This window comes from Vicugna pacos, chromosome 17, assembly GCF_048564905.1.
Source record: "Vicugna pacos chromosome 17, VicPac4, whole genome shotgun sequence".
Classification (NCBI taxonomy): domain Eukaryota; kingdom Metazoa; phylum Chordata; class Mammalia; order Artiodactyla; family Camelidae; genus Vicugna; species Vicugna pacos.
The window spans coordinates 12976944-12988970 of record NC_133003.1 but is presented as its reverse complement, the minus strand read 5'-3'; the positions used below and the strand labels follow the sequence as shown (position 1 = coordinate 12988970).

The 12027-nt window shown below is 47.7% G+C and overlaps 1 protein-coding gene and 1 long non-coding RNA gene across 3 annotated transcripts in view; one reads left to right on the top strand and one right to left on the bottom strand.

The window, feature by feature from the left end:
- Positions 1–321: 321 nt before the first annotated feature.
- LOC140686706 (uncharacterized) lies at positions 322–2582 on the bottom strand. Of its 2 annotated transcripts, none has more exons than XR_012060518.1 (4): positions 2538–2582; positions 2351–2458; positions 2064–2202; positions 322–563 (listed from the first exon to the last, which is right to left on the bottom strand). It is a non-coding gene; the product is annotated as an uncharacterized lncRNA (long non-coding RNA). The 2 variants fall into 2 exon arrangements; XR_012060519.1 differs by having other exon boundaries at positions 2351–2455; positions 2538–2574.
- The window catches only part of DCLK3 (doublecortin like kinase 3), a 50094-nt gene continuing 38798 nt past the window's right edge, over positions 732–12027 (top strand). The window contains exon 1 of the mRNA XM_072940964.1: positions 732–1636. Coding sequence (XP_072797065.1) covers positions 1555–1636 — 82 coding nt within the window. The 5' untranslated portion in view covers positions 732–1554. The remainder of the gene's footprint in view (positions 1637–12027) is intronic.

Here is a 12027-nt window from a genome sequence, read left to right as displayed (position 1 = left end):
TGAGAAGCCAGACAGCTTTCTTCTAAACTTCTCGTTATGTATGAGAAAGAGAAAGACAGACCCTGACATCTGGGAGCAGACCTGGTGCTATAAGCTCAGCCTTGGTGTTTTGCTGGACATGAAAAATTTCACAGACCACCACCATCAGACAGGGCCACCTTGTGACCTGATGGATCAAGGCAAAATAAAGACCCCTCCTGTAAACTTGTCAGTGGCCACCGTGGAGAGGTGGGTGACAGGGAGGAAGAAACTTTCCTCAGTCCTTCACGTTCCTCTGGCTGGTCTGAGAATTAAATTGACACGAGGAGATTAACAGGAGTAAATAAAACAAGTTTAATAACATGAATACATGAGAGAGACCCAGAGAAACAGTAACGTTCCAAATGGCTGAAGCCCTCACCTTAAATGTCATCCTCAGCTAAAGACAAAGAGGGTGTTGAGGTTACCAGGAAAAGCACAGTAAACAAGGGTAGGTTTGTGATGCAGACTTGTGGTTGCCTTCTCCGTTGATAAGAATTTCTAGCGATTTGGTCCTTCTCTTTCAGGTACTGCCAGGGAGATACCTAATAAACGGAGATTTCTTTTACAAATGTAAATGATTCTTACGAAAGGGTAACTCCTACTTGCTTTCAGAGTTTTTTCCATGTCTGCAGCTTCTTAGAAAATAACCAGCTTAAAATAATATTCCAAAGAGACACGGTTTGGGGGGCCACTATGTGAGAATATGGGATTGTGACTGCAGACATGGAGTGGGGGAGGTCTGCAAGTACAAGGATTAGGCGTGTGGTGTGCTTGGAAAGTGTGTAACAATGCAAAGGGCATGGAGCAGCGTTTAGGTATCACCAGGAAGACACGAGGCTGGAGGGATGTTTGTATTTGAGGTCATAGGTGTGAACAGAGTGTGATCAGGTCTCTGAATCTGGGCTGAGGGGGACAGCAAATAGGATACAGGGCATCTGCGAGACCCTGAGTCAGAGCATGAGAGTAGTGGGAATCGGGTAGGAGGAATAGAGCGGTGCGGGATGTCTCATTTCTGAACTGCCAGGAACCGCGAGGATTGCTGAGGTCCCTGGGACGCCTTTGGTCAGCCACCCACAGAGAACGTGGGCGAGGCGCAGGTTCAAAGCCCGACCGCGCCTGGCTCCACGGCGCGCCAGGCGGGGAAGCAGCGCTGAAAGGCTGGACCCGGTGGGTCGGGGAGAGGCGAGGCTGCAGAGGGGTTCCCGAGGGCCACCTCGGGCGCTCAGTGTCCAAGAAGAGGGTGTGGGCTCAAGTTTAAAGCCCGCCCCGCCCGCAGGGCCCAGCGCAGAGCGCACGGCGGGGCGGGCGTGGGGAGAGAGGCGGCGGCGGCGGGCGCGCGGTTGCTAAGCCGGGCGCCCCCGGAGACGTTCCCGGTGGCTGTCGCTGGGCGCGGCACGGGGCGGGCGGCGGGAGGGGACAAGGAGAGAGGGCGGCGCGGAATCGTCGCCGTTCGCGCCGCGCCCGCCCCGCCGTCGAGCTGCGGCCCCGCGCTCCCGCCTGGCGCCCGGCGTCCCGCGCCCCGGCCTCCGCGCCATGCCCGCCGCCGCGCCCGCCCCGAGCCCGCCGCCGCCCCCGGCTCGGCCCGCCCCTGGCTGCCCGGCTCGGCCAACCCCGGGTGAGTGCCCTGCTCTCCGGCGTCCACCAGGTCCCGGCTGCCGCCGGGGTCGGGGGTCTGGGGGCGGGATGGGGTGGGAAGCCGTTCTGTCGCCCGGCCTCGAGACCCCGCTGGGTGCGCGGTGGGATGCACAGTGCCAGTCCCGCGGGGGTGCCCGGAGCGCGGTGTGTGTGTGTGTGCGCGCGCGCGCGCTCGTGCGCGCGTGTGCGTTCACACCACCTGAAATGCGGGGTTAACGCTGTCCGGAGCTGGGTTCCTCTCCCTCACTGACCTCCCGGGCCTGCCTGGGAAACACGTGGGCGTCCTGCCAAATGCAGTGGGGCTTCGGGAGAGGGAAAGCGCCCGCGAGGCAGCCGGCATTTATTGAGGATGTCAACGTTTCAGGTGCTTTGCCTAGAGTTGACCTCATTTCATCCTGTCTACAGACCTGTCAGGAAGGTTGAGTTATCCCCATTTATCAGATGAGAAAACAGAGGTCCCAGAACTCGTGGCTTGCCCAAGGTCCCATGGCTTGATACCGGTGAAGCTGGGATTTGAACCCAGGTGTCCACAGCTCTCTGACCCAGCTAAAGGAAAGGAAACTGTCCTTAGAACTAGATAAAGAAACACATAAAAGAACTAAAGACTATCGGGAAAAAGGCTAAAACATTTGGGAATGAACAGAAAAAAAAAAAAGAGTTTGTAAACTATCCCGCCAACTAGGATTTCACTTACAGTGCTTTCCATTTATGGCTCTGGGGGCGAGGTGCTGTGAGGTGGGGAGGAGACTGTCCCAGTGCTGGGTGGAGGCATCTGGGGACACCTTTTCTGAGTAGCCACCTGCTGGGAGGGGAGGATGAGAAGTTGAGGAGAGAACTCAGTTGTGATTTATCCCCAACAGTTAGTCATCCCTCCATCTTACCCCTCTCCGTCTTCGTTCCCTCTCTTTTCCCTCTCCTCCTTTCCCTTCCCCTCCCCTCCCCTCCCCTCCCCTCCCCTCCCCTCTCCTCCCCTCCCCTCCCCTCCCCTCTCCTCCCCTCTCCTCCCCTTGATGTATTGTCCAAGATAACAACTGTCAGGTTGAAGCTGGGTCCTACCTTTCTGATTGTCTTGGCATTAGGTGCCTTGATGATTGTGTTAGGAGCTGTCAAGTTAGTCACTGCTTACAGAGGTAGTCAATTGGGCTAGTATTGAGCTACCAATCACCAGCACAATGAATGCGGCATCTGGAATAGTGGCCAAGCATTGTGCTCATCCCTAAGGGACAAGGTAACAAGAAGCTGGGACCCCAGGAGGCAAAAAAAAAAAAAGAGGAAAAGAATGTTGTGTTTGCCTGGCAGCCCAACTTCAGAAAAGCATTTCAATTTTATATTAGGTGGGGAGGTATAGCTCAGTGGTAGAGTGCATACTTAGCATGCGCAAGGTTGTGGGTTCAATCCCCAGCACCTCCACTGAAAAAATACTAAATAAATAAACAGATGAATAAACCTAATTACCTTTCCCCCCAAAAAACAAAACAAAACAATTGAACATTAGATTGCTTTGGGTGGTGCCAACAAATGCTTCACTGGAGAAAACAGAGAGGCTAAACATGGTTTCTGAAAGATGCTCTGTAACTCATTCCATCAAGGTCTGAAAGGGCTTTGAACTGTGTACTTTTATGATAAGCTAAAAAAAATGTGAGAAGGGAAAGAGTCCCTGCATGAAAACCCCGTGAGGTCTCAGAATGTGGGAGGCAGAGTCAGCGTTATCATGACCAGGCTTTTGGGAGAAAGGACTACTGGACTCCGGACTGTCACAGGTGCTTCAGTGCTATACCGTGTCCCCTCGGAGGTCTTTGCCCTCTTCGTGCACACTGGTGCCCTGGGTGCTTTCACTCCCGACTGCCAGCGCCTCCTGTCTGTTGGAGGAGGACCCTGGGCCTGCTGGAGTCGGCTTGGTCTGTAGGAGCTGAGAACAGGGAGTGTCTGGAAGTTGCCATCTCCCTGGGGGCAGCCCCTAACCAGTGGTTGATTGATGCCAGCATGTAAATCGTCCCGCTCCCTTGTCCTTGACTGGGACACATTTTGTCTCCAGAAATGCACTGTGGAGTGGTGTCACACTGGCTTCCGTGGGTCTTTGCTGGGCTTGCTTCTCTTTTTGGCCTGACGACTTCACTCAGCAGGCAGTTTTTTCCTGGGAATACTTCCTAATAAAACACTTCCCTAGGAATTCCTTTCTTAGGGTCTGATTCTTGGGGACCCAACAAACACACCAACCCTTTCTCACGCTCAACATTTCTTTCCTCCCATGATATCCAAGAAGGGCTGTACCATTGGCACCAGGCTGCCTGTGCGAGCCTGCAGAGAGCCTTGGTGTGAATTCACACAAGGTGCCTCCTGGCAGATGGAGTCCCGTGCCCAGGCACAGGCTTAGCAAGCAGGGGTTCAGTGTCCATCAGTCCCATCTGGGTGCCTCCGGCAGTGCACACTGTGCTGAACGGGTGGCATGGTGCATGGGCGTAGGACTCAGAAAAATAAAACAAAGTGAAGAGTTGCTACATTGTCCCAAGATCTTACTCTTGGCTTCTCTCATCCCTCTTTTAACCAGTTCAGGGGAAATTTCCCTCTCATGTCTTCCGAAGTATTCAAATATTGCAGGCAGATGTGTTGCTTTTCTCTGGTTACGTGTGGAGTTGGTTAAATGTCTTAGCCTCTCTCTAAAGCCAGTAAAGTGAAGGAAAGGGCTTTCTTGGCCAGTGGAACCACAATACCACAGGTACTACTGGGCCAGGGAGGGTGGGGGCCGTCTCTGCCAGCCTGACCTCCCAGGGGGCCTCTGCCCTGACAGGGGGGTCACTGTGAGGGGCTTGGATGGGCTGCGTTAGTCGGAGGCTCTTGCCTGATGATGTTTCCTTTTCTTGCATCCGGGGGGCCATTGTATCTGATACCCAGAGTTCCTCACCGTTTCCTTTGGTGACCTCATGTTTCTGTCTAAATTTGTCCCATCTGGTGGTAAAACAGAGCCCCTTTTGAAGATGAGTATGCGGGGGAGTTCTTTGGAAAGGATATTTTTAACTGTCTGGTAATGTAGGTCGAAAGAGGGAGAATGGAAGGGTGGAGCAGAGGACATCTGTCCTGGGAGTCAGAGTTCTGTTCCTCTCCCAGACGTCTGAGGCTCCCTGGTGACCTGGAGCAAGTTATTGAACTTCTCTGGGAACCTCAGTGTCTTCCCCTTTATTTACTTAACCATAAGTATTCAGCCATCCTCAGAGAGTTGTTTGATGATCAAGAGGGAAACATTTTCATTGACTCATGAAATGATTATTGAGCAAGTCCATAAAATCCTTCCCAGGGAGATCTGGCAGTGTCTTGGGGACAGTGGCGTGTGTGGAGGGGTGGTGGTGTCGGAAGTAAGTGATGGAACAGAGAGAAAATACTGGTTCGGTGGCTGTGTGATGGGGCATGGAGGTCTCCAGAGCTGGTCTTGAAGGCTAAGGGTCCACAGAACTTAGCATATGGCAGGGTGCTGTGTAGTGTGTGGTGATGTGGGTTAGAACTCTTGAGTCCAGCGGAACTGCCTTCAAATCCTGGCTCTGACTCTTCAAAGCCCTATGATGGTGGTCAAGGTGACCAACCAGCCTGAGCCTCAATCTCCTCATTGATAAAGTGGACATGATAGAATTGTTCTGAGGACTGAGTGATGAAAAGCTCTTTGCAGACATGATTACAAATACAAAGTGTTGTTATTAAAGTTACCTTTCAGGATGAAGAGATTCTGTTTGGGCGTCTTGGGCCAGTGCTTCTCAAAGATTATTGGGCATATGAATCACCTGGGGCGCCTTTCTAAAATGCGGATTCTGACTCAGAAGTCTGGGTGGAGCCTGAGATTCTGCTTTTCTCACTAACTTTTCAGTTCTTAAGTGTGGACCGCTGCCTCTCCAGGTAAAGTCTGCGTCCTTCATGGGGGCTGAAGAGCACTGTTTGGGGAGAGGATAGGGATGGTTCAGGCTTCCTAGGCAGGTCTGGCCTGGGACTGGGGCAGAGAGAGCTGAAACTTGCTGGGCTTGCTGCTGTTGGATAAGATGTTTACTCTGGAAGAAGGGGAGGTGATGGATTTAACTCAGCTTCCTTCAAGTGCCTTAGGACCAGTCCCCTGGAGGAAGCTCTTCCCGGCCAAATAGCCCAACGCTGCCTACTTCTCCTGCATGCTGGTCTTGACAGTGTGGAGATGAATAAGCCATTGACCCTGCCACGGTGTAAATGGGAATGGGGTGGGGACAGGCATGCATACCTGTAATTATTACGTGTTAAGATAAGCACTCTGTAGAGTTCGTGGGTAATGGCTATGGGGATAAGAGGGTTGGAAAAGGGAGGAGAATGTCCTGGTGGTAATTATATCTGAACTGGGTTTTGAAGGATGAATCACAGTGATAGGCTGGAGAGCAGGGCAGAAGAGTATAAAGAACAGCCTTCTAGGATTAAGGAACAGCATGTGCAAAGATAAGGTGTCATGCAACAGCCTGGTGTGTTCAGGTCACTGAACTAAGAATTGTTTGGAGCACAGAATATGATGGGAAGAGCTTGGTTCAGGGAAGTAGATCTCCGTTCGTGAAGATGTATTAGTCAGGATAGGCTAAGCTCTGCTGCAGTAACAAATCAACTTCATCATTCAGTAGCTTAACCCAACCACAGCCACTTCTCACTCATACTGTGCGTCCTTCATAGGTCAGTGGAGGACCATGTTGACAGAGCTTTCTCATCTTACAGACACACCATTTGGAAAAATTGGTTTATGGAGTCACCAGTGCAGTAGGAGATCGTGGGAGAGCTGATCTCTGGCTTTTCTGTGCTTCAGTCTGGGACGGATGCATTGTTATGCCACAGACCATTGGCCAGAACCAGTAGTGAGGGGGCTGGGGAAGCGATGCAGGGTGTGTGGATGGGAAGTTTAGAGAACATCACTGTCTCTCCCACATATACCTTGTTATGTAGCTTAAGCCTCATTCTGAAGGCCAGAGCTTTTCAAATGGAAGTAACGTGAATTTCTTTCAAGGAAGAAAAGTCTTATAGAGTCTAGTGGTGGCCTGAATTATTTTTATTATGGTGCAATTCAAATATGGAATAGCCCTAAATATGTCTAAACTCTTTATATTTAGAGCTCTCCTATGACCGTAAAACCAAAACAAATATACAAATAAAATATCAACACAGCTACAAATCGAGTGAATTCAGATTAACTGCATGAATTTAACGTGATGGATAAAGTCATTTTTGCTAAAACTAGATCATTGTTTCTGGGTCTAAAAAATAATGTTTGGAATGCTGTGTGCCACAACACATAAGTTGGATGATGGCTTAATTCCCCCCTCAGTTTCCTTTGTGTTTATTAAGTCTGATTTGTTGCTTTCTCTTTAACCTGTGATAATTAAAATAATAGTAATATTTCTTTTTGCCAATGACATCACCAGTGGAAGAATACAGACAGTGGAATTATGTGGCCTCACTTGGTCACAATATGTTGGTTTGGATGGTCCAGAATATGATTCTATTTATTTTCTTTCTTTTTTTTTTTTTTAATTAATGGAGGTACTAGGGATTGAACCCAGGACCTCATGCATGCTAAGCACACGCTCTACCACTGAGCTATACCCTCCTTCCTGATTATCTATTAATAATCTTAAAAGAGATAATCATTAAAGTGAAAGCACAAAGTTAAACAAAAAATATATTTTTGGAGAATTTGTGAACCCTGTAGAATATGTCTGCGGATTCCCCCAGAATCTGAGAAACAGGTGGAAACCCACTGGTGAGTTTAGCTGGTGTTGGGGGAGAGAGTTGACCAACTTGATGCTTTAGAGCCGTCGCTTTGTCCAGGTGTGTGGGAAGGCCAGAGATGGTTCAGGTCCGATATGCTGAGGGTGGACGTTCAAGCAGCAAGTAGTTCAGGGAATGGAGAGGAGGTGCCCACTTTGAGAAACATTTAGGAAGTGGGATCCCCAGGACTTGGAGATGGAGGGGAGGAGTCAGGGCTGGCTCTTGGTTGCGGGGATTGGGCAGTTGATGGAGCCACCGACCAGTGGGAGGACTGCGCGGGTCCACGGGAGGAACAGAAGAGCTTTAGGCCAGAGCTGTGTTCAGCCATGTTCACCACCCCACCTCTTCTAACTGGCTTGAGCCCTCCTGAACCAGTTTCTGAGGAAGTGTTGCATCTTGTGGTGTTTTTTTTTTCTCTCCAGGACATTTACTTAGTGTTCATTAGACTATTCTGAATGGCTTTGTTAGCCTTTCTGCTTTGCCTGCTCCTTCTGTCCTGTTGTGAGAGGGTTCTGGCAACGTTTTGCGCGATTGAGTGTACCTTTGTCTCCTATACATTGTGAAAAATACTAGAGAAGATGGCGAATGGTTCTGAAGTTGAAGCCATCATCCCAGAGCCTGTGAGATTAGTTACCTGCCTTCAGTTTTTAAGAGCACCAGCAATCAACTTTCCACTCTGTTTTTTGTACAGAGAGGCTCAAAATTCTACGAGGAGAGATCAGACTCGGTGCCAGTTAAATGGTCTCTAGGTAATTATGTGAGGAGTGTGGAAACTGCAGTTTGGGGAAGCGGAGGGCAGAGGGCGCAAGGCCTCACAGACACACAGACAAAAATGTTCCAAAAACACATCTGTGGTGGTTAGAGTGAAATCTTGTGTCCATTAAAGTTTTTGCCCTTAAGTAATTAAAAATGTAATGTATTGTTTCCTCTGTCTATGAATTTTTTTTTTTGGATTCTTTTTTACTAAAGTATAGTCAGTTTACAATGTTGTGTCAATTTCTGGTGTACAGCATAATGTTTCAGTCATACATATACATACACATATTCCTTTTCATATTCTTTTTCATTAGAGGTTATTACAAGATATTGAATATAGTTCCCTGTACTATATAGCATAAACTGGCTTATCTATTTTATATATAGTAGTTCATATTTGCAAGTCTCAAACTCCTAATTTATCCCTTCCCACCCCCTCTACCCACTAGTAGTCATAAGTTTGTTTTATATGTCTGTGTGTCTGTTTCTGTTTTGTACATAGGTTCATTTGTGTCTTCTTTTATAGATTCCACATTTAAGTGATATTATTTGGTATTTTTATTTCTCTTTCTGGCTTATTTCATTTAGTATAATGATCTCCAGATCCACCCATGTTGCTGCAAATAGCATTATTTTATTCTTTAATGGCTGAGTAGTATTCCATTGTATAAATTTACCACATCTTCTTAATCCAGTCCTCTGTCAATGGACATTTAGGTTGGTTCCATGTCTTGGCTATTGTGAATGGTGCTGTTATGAACATAGGGGTATGTGATTTGCATGTGTGAATTATTAACCTAACACACCATCTGGAGGAAGTAATGAGAGCAAGCTGCCCAGGGTGGCTTTCTCCCTGCTGGTCCTCACGCCTGACAAACTTCTACTTGTCTCTTGGCCCCTGCATAGTCATCACCTTCAAGGAAGCACCTCTGAGGCCCTCCAGGGACACTTGTAGCCTTCCCTGCTGTGTCTCTTTGTAACTTTTGATAAATGGTTTGTAAGTGAGTGCTTACCAGTCAGCTCCAGGGACCACACACACATGACTTCAGGACAGGCATCCTGTCTTTTCACTGTGGGATCCCCCTAAATAGTGGAGCATGTTTCCTAACAGCCAACTCCACACCCACGAGCTAGCCCAGGGCACCTTTCAAGGAGCATCTTTGGACCTCAGGGCAGGTTGGAAGAGCAGATCTCCCAGCCATAATAGCCCCGGTTTACGGAGTATCTTTCCAGGAAGGGTTTGGATGAAGCCGGTTGCTCAGTTTAGTTCAGATGTGTTGATTTCAGGCTGGCTACAGCCGGAGTCCTCTGGAGCTTGGGTATTTACATCGGTGGCGAGACAGTGGGTGCTTTCCAGATAGCCACGTGCTTCTGTTCTTTAGCAGGTGCTTTCCGTCCCTGTCCACGGCCCCCGTTCTGATGCTTTCCCTGCGATCCACTGCAGCCCTGTTTGGGGGCTTTCTCTGGCTGCAGGGGCATGGTTGGCCTATTCTTGGGGAAAGCCAGAAGTGCTGGGCAGTTAATGCTCCTGCGAGCAGCCCTGAACCACGATGGAGGGGAATGGGTGGATACATATCACAGGTTCCTCCCCCCTGGTGGGACCACCCCTGGGCACACTCTACCCATTCTGCCCTGAGCTTCCCAGCAGAACGCTGCCCAGGCTGCCCACAGCAGTAACCCGCTCACTCACACCGCTGTACTGCCTCATTTCTTCAGTCTCCTCTAGTACGTCCCAGGATCACCTCCTCAATAAACCCAAATCTTGCCCCAGGATCTGCTTTGGGGGAGAGTCCAACCCAAAAGGGTCTTGGGGCCACTGGACTGTGGGTGGAAGTGCCTTCTCCTGAAAGCAGGTGGGAGCCAGGGCACTGCCATTGTGTCCCCCACCACTGCAACGACGTTGGAGGACCTGAGATGTAGGAAGGCTGCTCGGTCCACATGGAAATTCATATGCGCAAGAACTTGTATTACAGTAGCCACTGAGCTTCTTGGCCTTCACTGGTTGAGGCGCCTACCTATCTGACACACGACATCAGTTCTGTCCCCTTCAGATGCCAGTACTTAAGTCTATCCATCCTATGTTTCTCCATTCTGTTCTGATACATGAGAACTCTTGAGATTGTTTTTACCTGAGATCTCCTTTAGTGTCTCTAATTTCCAAACTTATTCTCTCTTCAGGGGCTTGATTAATATTCAAGTAAAATTTATTTATGTTTTTCTCTGGCTTTTTACTTAATTCATCTGGAATTTATTTTGGTATATACTTGTCAAATAAAAATCCAAGTGCATCTTATTTCCAAATCATTATCTAGTAGTTCCAATATTGGGTAAAAATTACTCTTCCCTTCCCAGTTACTTTGTAATGATCTGTTATGGTACATTAAATCCCCATGTGAAGTAGTATCTCTTTTGGGGCTGCAATTTTCTTTTTTCTTAAATTCAGCTATTTTTGTGTAAGTACCAAGATGTTGTAATTATAGCTCTCTAATGTATTTTACAACCTTCATTACTCATTTCCCTCCTGTCTGTCTTCAAAAATTGCATGAGTGCTTACACTGCATCAAACCTACAGATTCCAATTGGGAAGAACTGATACGTGTAACTTACTAGGACTTTACGTTCTGGAGTGGAGAGCTGTTTAAATGGATCTTCGATTTCCTGTCTCAGTTTTGCAGTTTTCCTTATGTTGATCTTAGACATTTCTTGCTAACCTTATTCCTAGGAATTCTAGGCACGTTGATATTACATGTGTTCTTACTTTTAAAATTATATATTCCAACTGATTATTGCTGTTTTCTAGGAAAGGGGGTCAGAGTAAGCAAATAGATACATCCTAGAATTGAAATAAATTCAGGGATGGAGAGAAGGTGGGATAGAGAGAAAAGGTGTGCAAAGGAGTTGGGCATGTGGTAACAGTCATTGGCCCCCACCCACAGTCCAAGCGCAGATTTCCAGATGCCATGAAATGAGCTGCTTGTGTTCATCGTATGTTTTCTCTTAGAGACATAAAGCTCTCATGAATTTAAAACTGGCTTGTAGGTGTCTCTGACTGGTCCTAAACATCACTAGTCTGAATGTCATAGTCTTCCCATCAGCAGTTGACACTTGTTAGTAATAACATGTTTATATTTCGAATCTGGATAATAAAAGATGACATCAGAAGATGCCAACAGTGGCACTAAAGACAGATCTGGCAGTTAATGTAAAGCAAAATAAAAGGACATCACAGCCCTGGTCAGGGTCTCAATGAGGTAAGAAAACCAAAATCACTGGACAGATTAAAAAGAAAAAAGGAACAGGAGGCACCCAAGGACACTAGATTGAAGCTCCTTTTTCTTTGTGCACTGGCTACTGGAACTTTTAGCGCTTTTTCTTTAATGCCACTAACATTAAATTTAGAATTTCAAGGAATTGATAATTTTCTACAAGAACGGTAAAACTGAAGAGATTTACTGAAGATGGTATTTTCCAAAGATGTCCTGTGGCCTGAAAGGAAAACAACTCCACACTCACATTAAGCAGAAATGGGGAAATAACTAAAACAAAACAAAACGAAACAAAACTGAGACCCGGCTGAAAGACCTCTGCGGTTTCCATGTTCTCAGGAATGTTTGTTACTTATTTGTTTGTTTGTTTTTTCGATTGCTTTGTCTACATTACAAAGCAAAGACAGCAGTGGCTGCCTGGTTCTGTATGTTTAATTGTGCTTTCTTTATCAGAGCAGAAAGCTTTGTTAAGGGGTTTTCTTAGAAAGGAAAATGGAGTGTTGTGTTGTGGTGGAGAGGGGTGGGTCAGGAGGCAGCCTGGTATCTCTTTATCTTGCCCCAGCTTGTTAGCACGGCCATAAACACAACGTGTGGG